General features: G+C 35.0%; 1 protein-coding gene across 10 annotated transcripts in view; it reads left to right on the plus strand.

The window, feature by feature from the left end:
• Positions 1-16,085, plus strand: part of LOC138710526 (glycerophosphocholine phosphodiesterase GPCPD1-like) — a 279,131-nt gene that overhangs the window by 242,370 nt on the left and 20,676 nt on the right. For 8 of the 10 annotated variants that reach the window (XM_069841478.1, XM_069841485.1, XM_069841484.1 and 5 more), the window contains 2 exons: positions 3,221-3,381; positions 8,486-8,696. In XM_069841478.1, the coding sequence (XP_069697579.1) occupies positions 3,221-3,381; positions 8,486-8,696 (372 nt within the window). Of the gene's footprint in view, positions 1-3,220; positions 3,382-8,485; positions 8,697-16,085 lie in introns of those variants that run through there. The other 2 variants (XM_069841486.1, XR_011335253.1) reach the window with 2 other exon arrangements.

Raw genomic sequence — 16,085 nt, forward strand, 5'->3', positions numbered from 1 at the left:
GGATAACTCGGAAGCTAAATTCTTTCCAATGCCAAAGCTAGCTTCATGCGAGCCTTGCGAGCCTTGGTAGTTCAGTTAGAAAGGGATGGAAAATCTGCGGGGTGAGTTACATAGAAGAATGCGTGAAAGAAACGAGTCTGCTTGTAGTGCAGTGGAGGGGATTGGAAGCTGGTGTGTACAGGCTTCATGTTTCCTGCTGCGTCACAAATCATCCTGAGCTGCCGCATCACAACATTTAACGCGTAAATATAAATTGTATTAAAATTAATAAGTAATTTTGTTCATGAACTGCAGGTTTATTATGGAGTGCTTAACTGGGGAAGCTGAGCTTTTTAGCTTACTTTGACACTACGCCATATATATATATATATATATATATATATAGATATATATAGTTTATGACGTTCAAAACGGCGCCCCATGTACACACAAAATCTTAATTGAACGCCCGTTTTAATCTTGATTCTTTCAATATTCTTTCCAGATTGCAAGCATACGCGCATGGAAAATTGAACCGTGTAGATGCAACTTTAGAAAGAGAAAATACTACTGTATCTCTCTGTCTCCCTTTTCCCCAGCAACACATTGTGACAAGCAAATATATTAATTGGAAGCTATTAGCATCTCACATCACTCGCGTGTTTAAACCAGAAAGATGGCTCTGGTTCAAACTTGTCCCGAGTCAAAACGTTGTATAAACACGAGATAACATAATATATAAACAAACGAATATGGTAATTACCTCATCTGTATACAAATAAAAAAAGACTGTCCTCTAAAAATAAAAGGGGAAGCAATGCTTCCACCACATCCATGGACCTGTCTCCTTGGTAAGTAAACTTGCAATTATCAACAAATAAATTATGATGAAAAAAGGAATTTTCATTTGACTGTCTATTTATTATGAATCGTTCAATAAGTGAATAGCATGTAAAAACGAGTAGTGGCTACAAGTACTTTTGCCTTATCTGGCGTCATCAGGTATAGACATTCAACAAGGAAAACTAAGTGCTTAGAAACTAGCGGGCATGATTGTCTCGCGCAGATGACTTATGCTCCCGTTCCCAGCATGCTCTCACGCCTGCTGCAGGGGGGTGGGGGAAGAGGGGTATAGCATGAGCGCCGCGAGGAGTTTGAGTTGAGTTTTGCTTGTAGGTTACCTATAGCATAAGAAATTAAATATGCATGAACGTAAAAAAAGCAAGTGCACCAAATAGACATCTTAAAGTATCATAAAAACATATTAAAAGAGCATAAACAATACTGAGTTAATAAATTAATTAATTTTAACTTGTCTCACCTGATATATCACGTTATATGTAGGCTACACAATTTTATATGTTTCATCGTTCTTGTACACATTTATTAACTTAATATTGTTTATGCTCTTTTAATATGTTTTTACAGAGCCTTCTAAAGATGGCTCTGGTTTTTAAGATATTTCAGATGCCTATTTGGTGCGCTTGTATTATTATGTTCATGCATATTTTAATTTCTTATGCTACCTGATGATGCAGGATGAGGCATTTGTAGCCACTACTTGTTTTACATTTTACATGCTATTCACTTATTTAATGTTTCATAATAAATAGACAGTCAAATGAAGGTTCCTTTTATCATCATTTATTTGTTAATATTGACTTTTCGTTATCATTACTTTTATCATCATTTATTTGTTAGTATTGACTTTTCGTTATAATATGTTTTGTGAATTGCAGAAATTAGTTAATTAAGATGGGACATTGTGGGTTGTAGCAAGGGAAGAAAATGGACAACTATTTTGAAGTAATTTTACAATAAACTTTAAAGAGGAATATAAAACATATAATATATTCCTTTCTCGTGTTAAAGTAATATATTACATACCGGTACGTGCCGGTACTTTATATTTCTCACTGGTATAGTGTTAAAAGTTGTGTAATCAAAATGTATAAACATTGAAGGTCCGTGTTGAACGCAATAAGGGTGTTTTTAAAGTATCGTCATGGATAAATATATAATTATAATATAATATATTATATTGAACTTATCCATGATATCGTGTTAAATGCAATAAAAGTGCTTTACCTTCCGGTTTTGAAAAATTCAGAAACGTCTATTTCTAGCTAAAATATTTTCCGTAAATGTCGAACTTAACACGAATACAGCCTGTACATTCTCATGCCCAATATTGTCTCAATTACAGATAGCGTATTGCCAGTCTGCAATTTCAATAAAATCTATTCTAAAATAATTTAAAGCAATACGTATTTGAATATTTTCCTTTATAATAATCATAACCGTCATGTATTGTGGCTTCATCTGTACAACGAGAAGTAGAACGAACCATATTAGTTTCTTCCTCCCTTGGGTTTCTAAACGCACGAGACACATGGCAGTGGCACCACAGATAACACTCATAACACAGAACACACGCGTGGAGCATTTCAATTTGCGGGCGTACACATGTCAGTCATGCTATGCAGGTGCAAAAATATGAACATATAAACAAGCATAGTAGCCCTCTTCAACATAAAGTACATGGGAGCTAACTTTAAAAAAAATCGAAGCATTTTGTACGTAGATAGAAATTAACTTTACACTATAACAACAGTCACAAATGTGTACCTGTGTAATTGACTGTAAAGCCTCTAAACATGTGTGTTGCTAATTGGTACCTATAGGTCTACTTGTGTACTTAACTACGAACTTGTGTATCATTATGTAATCTAATCTCTCGTAGAAGAGGTTATTGTTGGTTTTAGTTTTAGTTGATAAAGTGGATAAGGGTTACTTGCATGCGCACCCCGTAACGACCTATTAGGAGTACAGTGACTGTAGTTCCGAGAATACGTCAGTGGTTCACGAAAACGACGAAAACGTTTGGATATACTTGTTGAATAGCCAAGTGAAGTATGAGCTTTCATTATTTTGAAGCTGCAGCGCATGCTACCGTTTATAACAAATTTCGACCCAGGCCACCTGAAGAGCTTGCAAATCGAATAGTAAATTTTATTACAGAAAAGGTATTATAAATAAAACAATAAATGATAAGAATTGTTTCCAAATACGTCTTCTTTACAGTATTGAAATGATCCATATAGGTTAGTTATTTCAAGAAGAGATTATTGTGGTATAAGTGACAATTGCTGCAAAGCTACCCCCCGGAATAGGGGTATATGACTCTTGGTTTCTCCAGCGTATATTATTAAGCGTTAACACGTTTTCACTTCTGTTTCAGATATCACCACCTTTAGAAGAAGCAATTGATGTGGGATGTGGAGGTGGCCAAAGTACAGAAATTCTGTCACCATTTTTCAAGAAAGTACAAGGTTTTGATCCGAGTGAATCACAAATTACAGAAGCATTGAGAAAGAATAAAATTCATAATATAACTTACAGGTGAAACATGTAATTTTTATATTGACGAGACGAAGTTCAGTAATTTATTGAATGTAGACAGTAGAATGCCGCCTATAATATATTATGTTCAAAAATATTATGAGATTTTCATTGTATATTTATAACAGTGTTACATTTAAAGTAAGCGCTCTGTAATTATTGTAACGTAAATTAAAAATATGTTTTATGTACCTATCTGTCTATTTTGCATGCGGACTTATTTATAATGTAACATAAGGATGTGCACTACACTAAAGAACGTGTTTGCATTTGTTAGCATTAGACCTAAGTATAAACTGTAGGTGGATGCACAGAGGATGGATTTCCATTCATGAAACTTTACAGGAGAGGTAAAAAACCATTCTTACGGCAATATGTCTGTCACTTTCAGACATATAGTTACTGTAATTGTTTACCTGCCTTTATTAGTTAAACATGTAACAGAATACAGTAGCTCAGATTTACTGGCCTCTATTGGTCCAAGAGATAATTATAATTTTGTTTTGCCAGTTTATAAAATTAGTAACGGATTTCCATCTTCTGAACCCCAAATTAAATATGATTACCTACAAGAATTGAAGATATTGTACGAAATGGAAATATAAAAATTGGAAATTTGTCTTTTGAAGAGGTGGAAAGGTTCAAATATCTGGGAGCAACAGTAACAAATATAACTTTTATCATCCAGTCTGCTGTCGAAAAATCTGAAAGTTAGAATTTATAAAACAGTTATATTACCGGTTGTTCTGTATGGTTGTGAAACTTGGACTCTCACTTTGAGAGAGGAACAGAGATTATGGGTGTTTGAGAATAAGGTTCTTAGGAAAATATTTGGGGCTAAGAGGGATGAAGTTACAGGAGAATGGAGAAAGTTACACAACACAGAACTGCACGCATTGTATTCTTCACCTGACATAATTAGGAACATAAAATCCAGATGTTTGAGATGGGCAGGGTATGTAGCACGTATGGGCGAATCCAGAAATGCATATAGAGTGTTAGTTGGGAGGCCGGAGGGAAAAAGACCTTTAGGGACGCCGAGACGTAGGTGGGAAGGTAATATTAAAATGGATTTGAGGGAGGTGGGATATGATGATAGAGAATGGATTAATATTGCTCAGGATAGGGACCAATGGCGGGCTTATGTGAGGGCGGCAATGAACCTCCGGGTTCCTTAAAAGCCAGTAAGTAAGTAAGTACAAGAATTGAAGTCCATTTTTCCATAGTAAAAAGTACATTTTCACTTGGTCTACAATGGCTTTAAGGTCATCTCGTAATAAAGCATATTGCATAAAAATATGACAGTGGAAAAAAATACATTTTAAAAATAAATGCATAAAACATTACAACACAACACTGAAACCAGAAAAAGAAATCTTGTAAGTGCCAAGTACTATAGAAATCCGTAATAATAATTAATTTTGAAATAATCACAATAAAATTACATGCTGAAAAGTTTTCATTGCGTGAACTAGATCACACTAGGCCTATCATTTTTACTCACTTGTAGAGAGAGTTATTATGAAGACTGGTCCCAAGTAGTAATGTTCTGTCAGCTTAACGACGGTAGTGTGAAGTGCCTGGTCCAAGGAAGCTATGCAGTAAGGGGTGGAATGGGACTGGTCTGCACAGGAAAGCATGCACGGACCTGTATGGTTTTACATTCCCTGTCTCACACATTTAGAAACTGTCATATCCTGGTCCTAAGTATTTCTTCTGTGTCTTCTCTCTCAAATAATGGCTTTTGTAGCATGGGAAACATTTAGGTTTTTCCACACGCTGTTTTTCTCACATTTTGGAAGTTTATTATAGCTGCCAGTGGGTCTTCTAACACATATTGCTCCTGCAGAATGATTTGAAGTCTTGTAGTGTTTGACTTTTTGCACAAACATCTCATTTACTGACACAATGCTCTTTAACATCACTTTACATACATACACCTCCATCGTATTGGAGTACTGAATTCACCTAAATGCTTACTGTGCACCAGAGAAGAGGACATGGAGATGGAGCACCTGGCTAATTGTGAAACTCTTAGGACATTTGTGGACCTTTCATCAAAATATTGGGAAGCAAGAAGGATGATGACGTCATTGTTAAATCCAGAGCATTACACACACACGCGCACGCACACGCACGCACGCACACACACACGCACGCACGCACACTTTCCATTCAGTGTAAAGTAAGAGAAATGTCTTCTGTCTTCTTGGGTTCCAGTTCAGCACCTAATATGCGTTATAACAATGCATATGGCTGAAAATTTCTTTTTTGATTCCATAAAATTCTATTACTCCAGAACTGACTATGTATTATCAGGGCTGGATTTAGGTATAGTTCCTTCCCTAAGCAGTGCTAAAATATGCCGCACCCAACTCCCACAAACAATTTATGAGCAGCTATTATACCGGTCATGTTTAGTTTAAATTAGTTTTAAATGAAATGTTACAATTCAGTAAACAATAAATTACTGGAATCAAAATACATGCATCTTGTGAAGTATAAATATTTCCTTCGCATTTCTTCACAGAGAAAGCATTGATACTTACTTCTTAATATGTATGTCCACTGTAAGCTGCGGATTGGTGGGAATTTCATGTAATGAGTGATTTTTCATTCTTTCCTGCAGTTTATGGTTTGTGTTATTACATTGAAGTAGAATGTGTTCTGTTGATGCTTCTTCTGTTAAACATTTTTGACATAGTGGTGACTCTGATAATTTAAAGCAATATAGATAAGATTCCATAACAAGGTGTCCAATTCTAGCCTGTGCAGCAAAAGTTTGTATCTGTCTGGGAATATCACAGTAGATTTTAATATTGCTGGGTTGTTTCAAAATTTTCCATAGTGCTTTTCCTGTTTGTCCACTTACCCAATCTTCTGTCCATTGCTTGTTTATCATGTTATGAAACAAATAGAAAGCCTTGATGATGTCATCAAGTCGATCTGATGAAGCACATCAGACTCGATGCAAAGAAACATATTCAAACTTATTCATTTTTTAAACAAAATTGATTTGTGAAAGGCAGACTGTGGTTTATTTTTAAGCATTGGTTTTGTTGGTGGTATAATTATAACGGTATTTCTTACTTCTATAGGAAGTATAAAGTAAATTGAAAAATAAACTCCAATTCTTTGCAGAATAAACTTTTCGTAATGAATTATATACGGTAGTGCAATGCTGGAAAGTGATTAAATAGTATTGTTGACAATACAGTATAATTATATTGGAAATGTAACTGAGAGTTGTGGTTACTATCCATAGCGATAAATAGCTAATAAATACACATCCAATTTGATTTTTAACAATGCATTCTTATTTATACAAGCAGTTAAATTTAAGCAGTTCCATACAACTAGTATAATAACGTGATACCAGCATTACAATATAACTATGCAGCTGCACACTTTCCTTTTACTCTCACCGCGATTGCGACAATGCGATAACGAAACAATATCTGACTTCTACATGGTGTTCAAGAACAAACTTCAGAAAAGATTTACCAACAAGTTTTTTAAAAACAAATTTTACTGTAAAGAAAAAAAAAGGAAGAGAAAAAGAAAAAGAAAATGCTGCCCCCCTGGAAATAGCCGCCCTAGGTTGCCTAGGTCTAAATCCAGCACTGTATATTATTGACAATCCTTTTCTGTTTTTTCTTAGTATATTCTTTCTTGCAGTTGCAAGGAGCACGCATTTCTTTCTTGACAATGTATTTTCCATAACGATTCATGTAAGATTCTCCTGCTAGTCTATTTTTTTGTCACGTTTCTTATCCATGTCTCAGGATATGCCCTCTGTTTCCTTCCCTTCTTTTCAGATCTTGGGAATGTACTCGTATTTCAACTTCATCAAAAGATACTATTTCTTTTTGAGAATGTTGTTCTTGTAGATCCTGGACATCTTCATTTTTCATTTCTGATACAGAAATATTATCACAATCTGATTCACGTCCCTTGTTACAGCGTCGTTCATTGTTTCCTTGTGGGTTGTAATCTGGGTCAAAACTGCTTTTTCCATCTGCTTCATATTTCTGAATTAGGTCTATATTGTCAGAAATTACATTCGAATCATGACAACATAGGAATTACTACTCTCATTATTTATCACGTCCCTAATATCTAACATTGTCAGCACATGTTCCAAGATTAAAACTGTTTGGCCATCCCACTTCATATTGACTTGGAGATTTCACTACAGCAGTAGCGTACGTGTTATTAAAACATTGCAATCTTCCATATGATCCAAAACCAAAAGATTTTCATCAAGTAAAATAATGGATGCATCTACATTTTCCTCACTTGGAGTAAGGTTGATATTGAATCTGGAAATTAGGAATAATGAGACAAGATTTGTTCCTACTCTGCAATATGATATAACATTCTACTTCAAGTTCTTCGTTTCTAACAGAAAAATTGCTCTTCTAGTGATCTAGTAAACAACGGGAGGTATCGGTAGTAGGTCTACATTAACTCCAGTTTTACATAAACAAATCAGTAATACTTTAAATATTGTGATACTGATTACATAAATAATAAAAATATATTATGTCACTTTTCTGCATGAACATTGTTGATCACTTTCAGGTTTTGTCGTGAAATAAACTAATTAGTGACGTCTAGAAATAATTACCGTAACTGATTCAGCTTCTATTTCTGTAGATTTATCATTACATTGTTTCATGATGTGGAATGCTCTTTAAGAAAACAATAATTACTGATATTATTATAAGTTAACTTATTTGCACCACACATACTATAAACCAACATGGACTTCCATCTTTTAATACAGAATTCCACCATATGACAGCACTCTTGATATGACGAAAGATGGATGTGGACAACCATCCCCTGTACAGAGCTAAATAAATATTTGTAAAAGATGAAAGGCATCTTTTGTGCAAACTGATATAGGCTATGTGACTTCATCCTTTGTGAACTTGTATTTTCCTAGGCTTAGCTTACATAGGGCTTCCATCTTTTTGCAACACATAAAGCAGATAAATACGAGATCATTGATACATACATCACAATATTACCAAAAAATGGACTTCCATCTTTTGTGCAGCCATCTACAGTATTGTCTAAATGAAATTGATATTTTCAGGGTAGGTTGTGCTGAGAAGATAGATTGTCCAGATTCATCAGTGCAGCTAGTCACTGCTTCTCAAGCATGTCATTGGTTTGATCTGCCAAAGTTTTACTCAGAAGTGTGCAGAGTTTTAGTACCTAATGGGGTGCTTGTAATGTATGGCTACCTCCTGCCAAGACCGAAGTATGGAAATAAACACGAGAAATTGCGCCATATTGTGGAAAAGGTGCTTCAAATTTCCTAACGTTATTCATGTAAAATTGTGTTCGGATTAGATATAGAATACTTACTGTTTGATGTGTTTAGTGTATAAATTACTTGTGGTCTTTCATCTTTGACAGGTTAAACTTGAGTATGAATTTGCAGACTTGCAGCACACGACAAATCACTTAAATACTTAAATAACATATTAAAATGAAATAGGCTTTGTTTTTTATTAATTATGTTATATATGTCCACTGTAATTGCATGCCGTACAAATTGAATGGAGTTGGTATAAAATACGTGCAAAACAACCCCCATAGGACACCTTTCATCATCATCATCATCATCATCATCATCATCATCATCATCATCATCATCAATTCATGTGGAATATGCTGTGCATAATATATCCGAACTATTATGGTGTAGCAAACTATCTGCTGGACGAATTCTTCCTATATAAGAAACAATAGTATTTGTGGTGGTCGAGTGGCCACCCAGTTTTCACAATGTTCACATCATCTTCCTTACAGACTGCTGCCTTCATTGGTTGTTTTAGAGATGTCATGACGTTTCTCATGTACTGCGATGTCACTTACCCCTGTCGAAGTTTCACCAGAAAGTAATTATGTTGTCCATTCACAAAACATTTAAAAATATAAGCAATATTCAATAAATTATATTTAACTACGGGAGAAGATTTATATTCTGTTTTGAAAGCTATTGTCTTGTACAGTACATTAAGCATCTCATCATCGTCATTTTGCAGATCATGTATTAGACCAGCGGTCATAGCACAGAGCATGCTCGGGCTAGTGTCTCTTACCCGCAGGTAAGAGACTGCACGATGGTGCACTATATAGTCCCGACGCTGTTATTTCCAGCGTGACGCCGCCTCTTTGCTTATGTCTTAGAAAGAGAAGGCTCTATAAAGTCTAGGTAGGTAGTATCATTCGCCATTTTTGTTCTTACATTGCCGAGCTACCATACGAGGAATCTATTTGCCACACCGTTAAACATTATCATGTCGTAGCTCCTATGATAATAAATCAAACGCAATGTAATTCAGCAAATAATTGAGCGGCAAATAACATCTTCGTGTGCTTTCTGCGAACGCCAATGAAAGAGCTAAAATGGCGGGCGATTATATTAAGTATTTATCGAGCCTTAAGAAATGAATCAGCGAATCACAAGACGCACACTTTAAATGTAGCCGACCTACAACGCGATTGGCTGCCGGAAATTAGAGCGACGGGACTATAGCTGCTGGCGGGTATGCTCTATCCCTCTCTGTCTGCTGCATGATGGTGCACTTGATGTTGCTTGGAATATCCTTTGCCCATTTCAGCGAGTGCTGACGACCACTGTATTAGACCCTAGTGGATCTGTTACTGTCTCCAGCCAACGCTTCATAGAATGTCCCAAATTTCTGTGACCTCGTGGAGCATAGGACAGGATCTGTTTAGGTATTATGCTTGGAGGCATTTGTTCGACATGTGATTTCCAATTTGCATGATATTATTGGATGTACTTGATAATTGGATCCATGTTGAGGTCTTTAATGATGTCAGCATTCCTTCGATGTTCAAACAACCTGTGATTCTCATCATGAACCTCATTTCTGCTGCCATCAAATGTTTCTCATCATTTTCTTGATGGTGCATGCCTCACTATCATATGTTAGAACGGGTCTAGCAAGTGTCTTATAGAATTGGAGTCTGGTGTGTTTCTGTACTTGTGATGGTTTAAATACTTGATTTATTACTTCAGTGACTTTAATATATTTTGATATTTTGTTTGCCATATCTTCATCTGTACTGAATAACATCACTAGCTTGTAACCAGTCATAGGGAAATTCTATATACATTCAAGTCTTCAAACAAACAAACATAGTATCTCATTAGCAGGGAACGGATTTATATGGACTAAAAATATATGAAATATGTAAATATATATGTAGTTATTTTTACCAAAATATGGAATTAAATATGGATTTTTACCAAAATATGGAATTAAATATGGACTTAAAATTATAAAAAAATGACTATGTACGTTAAATATTGGTACATTTTAATCAAACTAAACAAAAAATATAATGGACGTACCTTATCTTCCAATGTAGTTTCAACAAAACACAATTTTTATTGTCTGTTACCATAACAATAGGTTACAAACATTTCTTTCAAGTGCTGAAAAGTGAATCTTCTTCTATTGTCTCTGAGGATAGATTTATACTGACTAAAAGAGCGTTCGACGTCACAAGAAGTAACTGGTACATAATTCAATTTCACAATGTCTGCTGGGGATAAGTCCAAGTTAATCTTCACTGTTGATTCACCACTCATCACAGCAACAACCTTTTGTAGTTCTTCATATCCAGGGTTTTTTGAAAGTACAGTGTCCACCTTAGCTCTTACTGCATCTGCAACTTTACCTCTACCACGATTCAGTTGTTCCACAGTACTATTTATAATTTCAAAACTTTCAGATAGTGAAAGGTGCCTATTTTGGAGACTTTTGAGCGTTTTTATGATGCATGAAAATGTATGCTGAATGTGAGCTAAGTCATTCTTTACACTTATGTCACAGGTAACTGTTTTCGCAGTATCAATTGAGACTGCATCTTCAGAGTCCAATGCAAGGAGAACATTGTTAATAGAGTCTATATGTTTGGCATAATATTCAACTGCTTCTAGCCATGTACCCCATCTAGTTAAAATTGGCTTTGGTGGCAATGGAATTTCAGGGTACATTTCTTTCAACACGTTAACTCTACTGGGAGCTTTGAGAAATACTTTTTTCACTGATGAAATCAACAAATCTACTTTAGGGAAATTGTCTCTGACCACTTCTGCCACACGATGAAATGCATGCGCCACACAAGTAAAATGAGTCAATTTAGGATATACAACAGATAATGCTTGTCCAGCTTTGACCATATAAGGGGCAGCATCGCTAATAAAGAATAACACATTATCGTACATAATACCCTTTGGCCACAGGATACCCATAGCTTCGTTGAACAGTTTAACTATAGTTTTGTTATTGCACTTTTCTAGAACATCACAATGTAAAAGAATTCGTTCAGAATATTGTTCACTTAACAAACCGATAACTACATTACCAACAAGTCTACCTTCTTTGTCGGGAGTCTCATCAATGGAAACCCAAATTGAACCATCTTTAATTTCATCTCTTATCTTCTGTATTGTCTCATCGTAGATGGATGGAGCATACGTCTTCCTAAGTGTTGACTCATCCGGGATTGTATGTTGAGTATATTTTTCAAGGAATTCCCTGAAGACCTTATTCTTTAGTTTGTAGAGAGGAATATCAGCAGAGATGAGAGAACGGCACAGGTCGATGTTAAACTCAGATCTTACATTCGATGTTGTTGGTTGTGTTAAAAACAATTGTCTCTGCTTGGAATTTAGTTGTTTGTTGGCCTGATGTTTACTAGTTGTAATGTGTTGTTGCACCAGGAACTTTTGTGTAGATGATACTGCACACTGACACAAATTACAAAATAATATTTTATTGTCAGTTGATAAACCATCTTCTTTAAATTCTGAAATGTAACTTGTTAGTTTTGATTTTAAATTGACTGAATGACGTACTTTTGGCATATTTACCGTCTTTATAGTATGATTTACAAAACTGAACCTATGTGTACTCTGACTGGCATTTAACTGTTGAGCTGCACAACTGAAGTCTGTTAAAAATTTTAAATTAAATTAATACAGTTTTGTAACTTACTTTCCCATTGTTGATAGGACTGCTAATTTTCAAATAACTCTGATGTTAAAGGGATTACTGAACATGTGTTTAAATCTCTATTGTTGAAATGTATTTTTAAAAGTTAATGGAATTTTGTTTTGTTTTATTGTTAAACCTAATATAATATGGACTGTTTTATATGAAATATGGAAAATATATGGAAATTAACGAAAATATGTACTAAACTCTAAAATATGGAAAAATATGGAAAATAAAAGTAGGATTTTTCAACCCTACACATTGTGAAACATAAAGATAATGCAAAATATAAATTATATTAGCTTTATAAGTAAATATGTATTTACATATAAATCCTTTCCCTGCTCATTAGTGTTAGAAAACTAATAGCTTGCAACTGTACATAATTTAACACATTTCGTATGTAGATACATTTTTGGCTAGCATTTAATGCAAGGTTTCCACTCTCGAGTGCCCCAACACATACTGATCATTTTCCGACCTCTTGCTAACTTTTCACTTGCCATAATAGGACCTGCTTTTACCGTGAAGTAACATACAGAGACTACTCTTCGTTTGTGATTAACATACAAGATTAAGTGTATAATTACCACTGTGTTTAATCTTACCTTTAATTACAACAAATATATGAAATTGTGTCCATCTCCTCATCAACAAACGTCAATAAATTGTTGAAGACTAGCCTCGGTTTTCTTGTGCGATGTCGTGAAGAACATTTTGAATGTCATGTAATGGGTGCTTATGTAACTGATGAGTTTTTTTTAAGTTGGTTATTTAACGATGCTGTATCAACTACTAGGTTATTTAGCGTCGATGAGATTGGTGATAGCGAGATGGTATTTGGCGAGATGAGGCCAAGGATTCACCGTAGATTACCTTGCATTCACATTATGGTTGGGGAAAACCTCGGAAAAAACTCAAACAGGTAATCAGCCCAAGCAGGGATCGAAGCCATGCCCGAACGCAACATCAGACCAGCAGGCAATCACCTTAATCGACTGAGCCACACCGGTGGCCTAACTGATGAGGTGCTTCCGAACTCCAGTAAATATTGTTTTACGAATTTACATATCTCAATAAATGAGGCCATGCTTCATGCTTCATCATTCTTGGATACACTCTTTGGTTGAGGTTTTTTCCGGGGTTTTCCCTCAACTCAATATGAGCAAATGCTGGGTAACTTTCGGTGCTGGACCCCGGACTTATTTCACCGGCATTATCACCTTTATCTCATTCAGACGCTAAATAACCTAAGCTGTTGATAAAGCGTCGTAAAATAACCTACTAAAAAAAAAGATACACTCTTTTAACGCTTGTATAATCACTGAATAAGTAATAACTTCTTTACTGTGTTGTTACTATTATGATTATGATGATGATTATTATTATTATTATTATTATTATTATTATTATTATTATTATTGTTATTGTTGTTATATAAAGGGCTTTCATTTCAAAACTTCCCAGTCTAAATAACCAATTATTTAAATTGAATTCAATTTAAACAAAACACGTCAATTGAAATATTGAGGGGGAAGTCTGAAATTAGGCTTAATTGCATTTTAGATTTCATCTCTCACACCTTCCAGCCACTCCCACTTTGAAATTTCAGATGGCACCCCTATCTTTTTATACTGAAGTATGAAAGAGCATTCAATTGTTTATACACATTCATTTATTTCACATTTTTTTTGCCTGGCAACCTGAAAAGAAACAGTTTATTTTGCACTAAATCAACTGTTCAAAATGTGCTCCATTGTTGGTTAAACAGTGATACAGTCTATTTTCGAACTCCTCACGAGCGTTTTGGTGTGTTCTCTTACTAATCCGATTGCATTCTTGGGTTATTTTATTTTTCATTCTTGAATATTCTCAGGCAGAGTATAAACAGCTGATTTCAAATGACCCCATAGGGAGAAGTCAAGCGGCGTCAGGTCTGGAGATCTCGCCAGCCATTCTACAGCACACCTCCTACCAATCCATTTTTCAGGAAACCTTCTGTCCAGCCATTGTTGCACAGGTACTGCATAGTGTGGGGGAGCTCTGTCCTTTGAAAATGCAAATTTTGTTCTTCCAACACCAGTTTCCTTCATTGACTTGGTTCTCTAGAGACTGTGTGATAAGTGGAGCATTAAATTTTCTAATATGTTCAGATACAATTCTCTGGTTAGGTTTTCTTCAATTGATCCAGCAATATTATTGTCAAAAATTTGAGTCCACACATTGATCTTCTAAGGAAATTGGGTGTTATCTTCACGCAACACATGAAGATTTTCAGTGTGTGTGTTTGTTGACAAATTCATTTAAGAAGAAAGTTGCTTCATCACTAAAGCAAATAATTTGTGTCAAATTTGAATCATCTTCAATTCTCTGAGACATCTTTCACAAAATTCTACTCTTCTATCAAAATCGTCTTTGCTGAGCTATTGGTGACTTCGTGTTTTGTAATGAAAAAATTTGTTCATTTTCAGCACTTTATGTATGGAACCAACGGAAATGTTTGTTACAGCAGCTACTTTTGAAATGGAGGTGGTGCGTTCATTAATGAAATGACCTAGTATTTCAATCTGGGAAGTTTTTGACTGTCTCATAGTTTGTTAATTTTCCATAAACTCATTTGGATGCTGACATAATATACCTGTTCAACTTCATGTATCTTGCAGAGGAAATTACATGAGTTTAATAATTTAATTAATAAATGTGAATAATAATAATGATAATAATAGGCCACCAGCATAGTTCAGTCAGCTGAGGAGCTTACCTCCTGATCCAGAATTCCGCTCGGATGTAGGTTCGATTCCCACTTGAGTTGTTTACCTGGTTGGCTTTTTTTTTTTTTTTTTCGATGTTTTCCCCAACCATAAGACGAATGTCAGGTAATCTGTGGCGAATCCTTGGCCTCATCTCGCCAAATACCATATCATTATCATCAATCCCATCGACACTAAATAATCCAGTAGTTCAGACCTGCACAACGTTTGTGCTCTCCGAGTTGGCTCATAGCTCGAGAACGGAATGCAGATATTGACTGTGCTCTGTATAAGGATTGACTGGAAGAAGGGGTTATCTCGTACAAAATTTACACATAAGTACTAGTATGAATGTTCATGAAATGAATTCCCATTCATTGTTTGTAAAACTATCTTGGACTATTATTAATTAATAAAGAAATATTCATTTTACAGAAATAATAGAAACCCTATAACTACTTAAATATACAATATCATTTTGTTATATTTTTGTTTATCAGTACATCAAAACGGGGTTTTATGTTGTTGGCAGTTGAAAGGAACAGTACTGATCGTAATGAAATATCAGTTACAGATGTTCGATGTCTGCCTTTATTAAAGTTGATAAGAGAAAACAGTTGCTCACAAATATAAATGTTGAGCTAAACATAGCAATCATTTTCACAGCCAGCTTGTGTAATCGTGGATATTATTGCTGAGATTTAGTCTTGTAAAACTCAACGAGACTAGTAGTATTATTCAAACGTCTTTAGTCCTTAGGCCACATTGAAGATCAATAAGTTCAAGCTGTGAATCGTATAACACTCTTTCAACTAGTGTTGAAGGAATTTATTATGATTACCATACTTTAAACTTCTTTCCAATTAAGACAAGATCTTGGAACCTAGAATTAAATTCATTTTGA

The sequence above is a fragment of the Periplaneta americana genome, chromosome 12 (genome assembly GCF_040183065.1).
Source record: "Periplaneta americana isolate PAMFEO1 chromosome 12, P.americana_PAMFEO1_priV1, whole genome shotgun sequence".
Lineage (NCBI taxonomy): Eukaryota > Metazoa > Arthropoda > Insecta > Blattodea > Blattidae > Periplaneta > Periplaneta americana.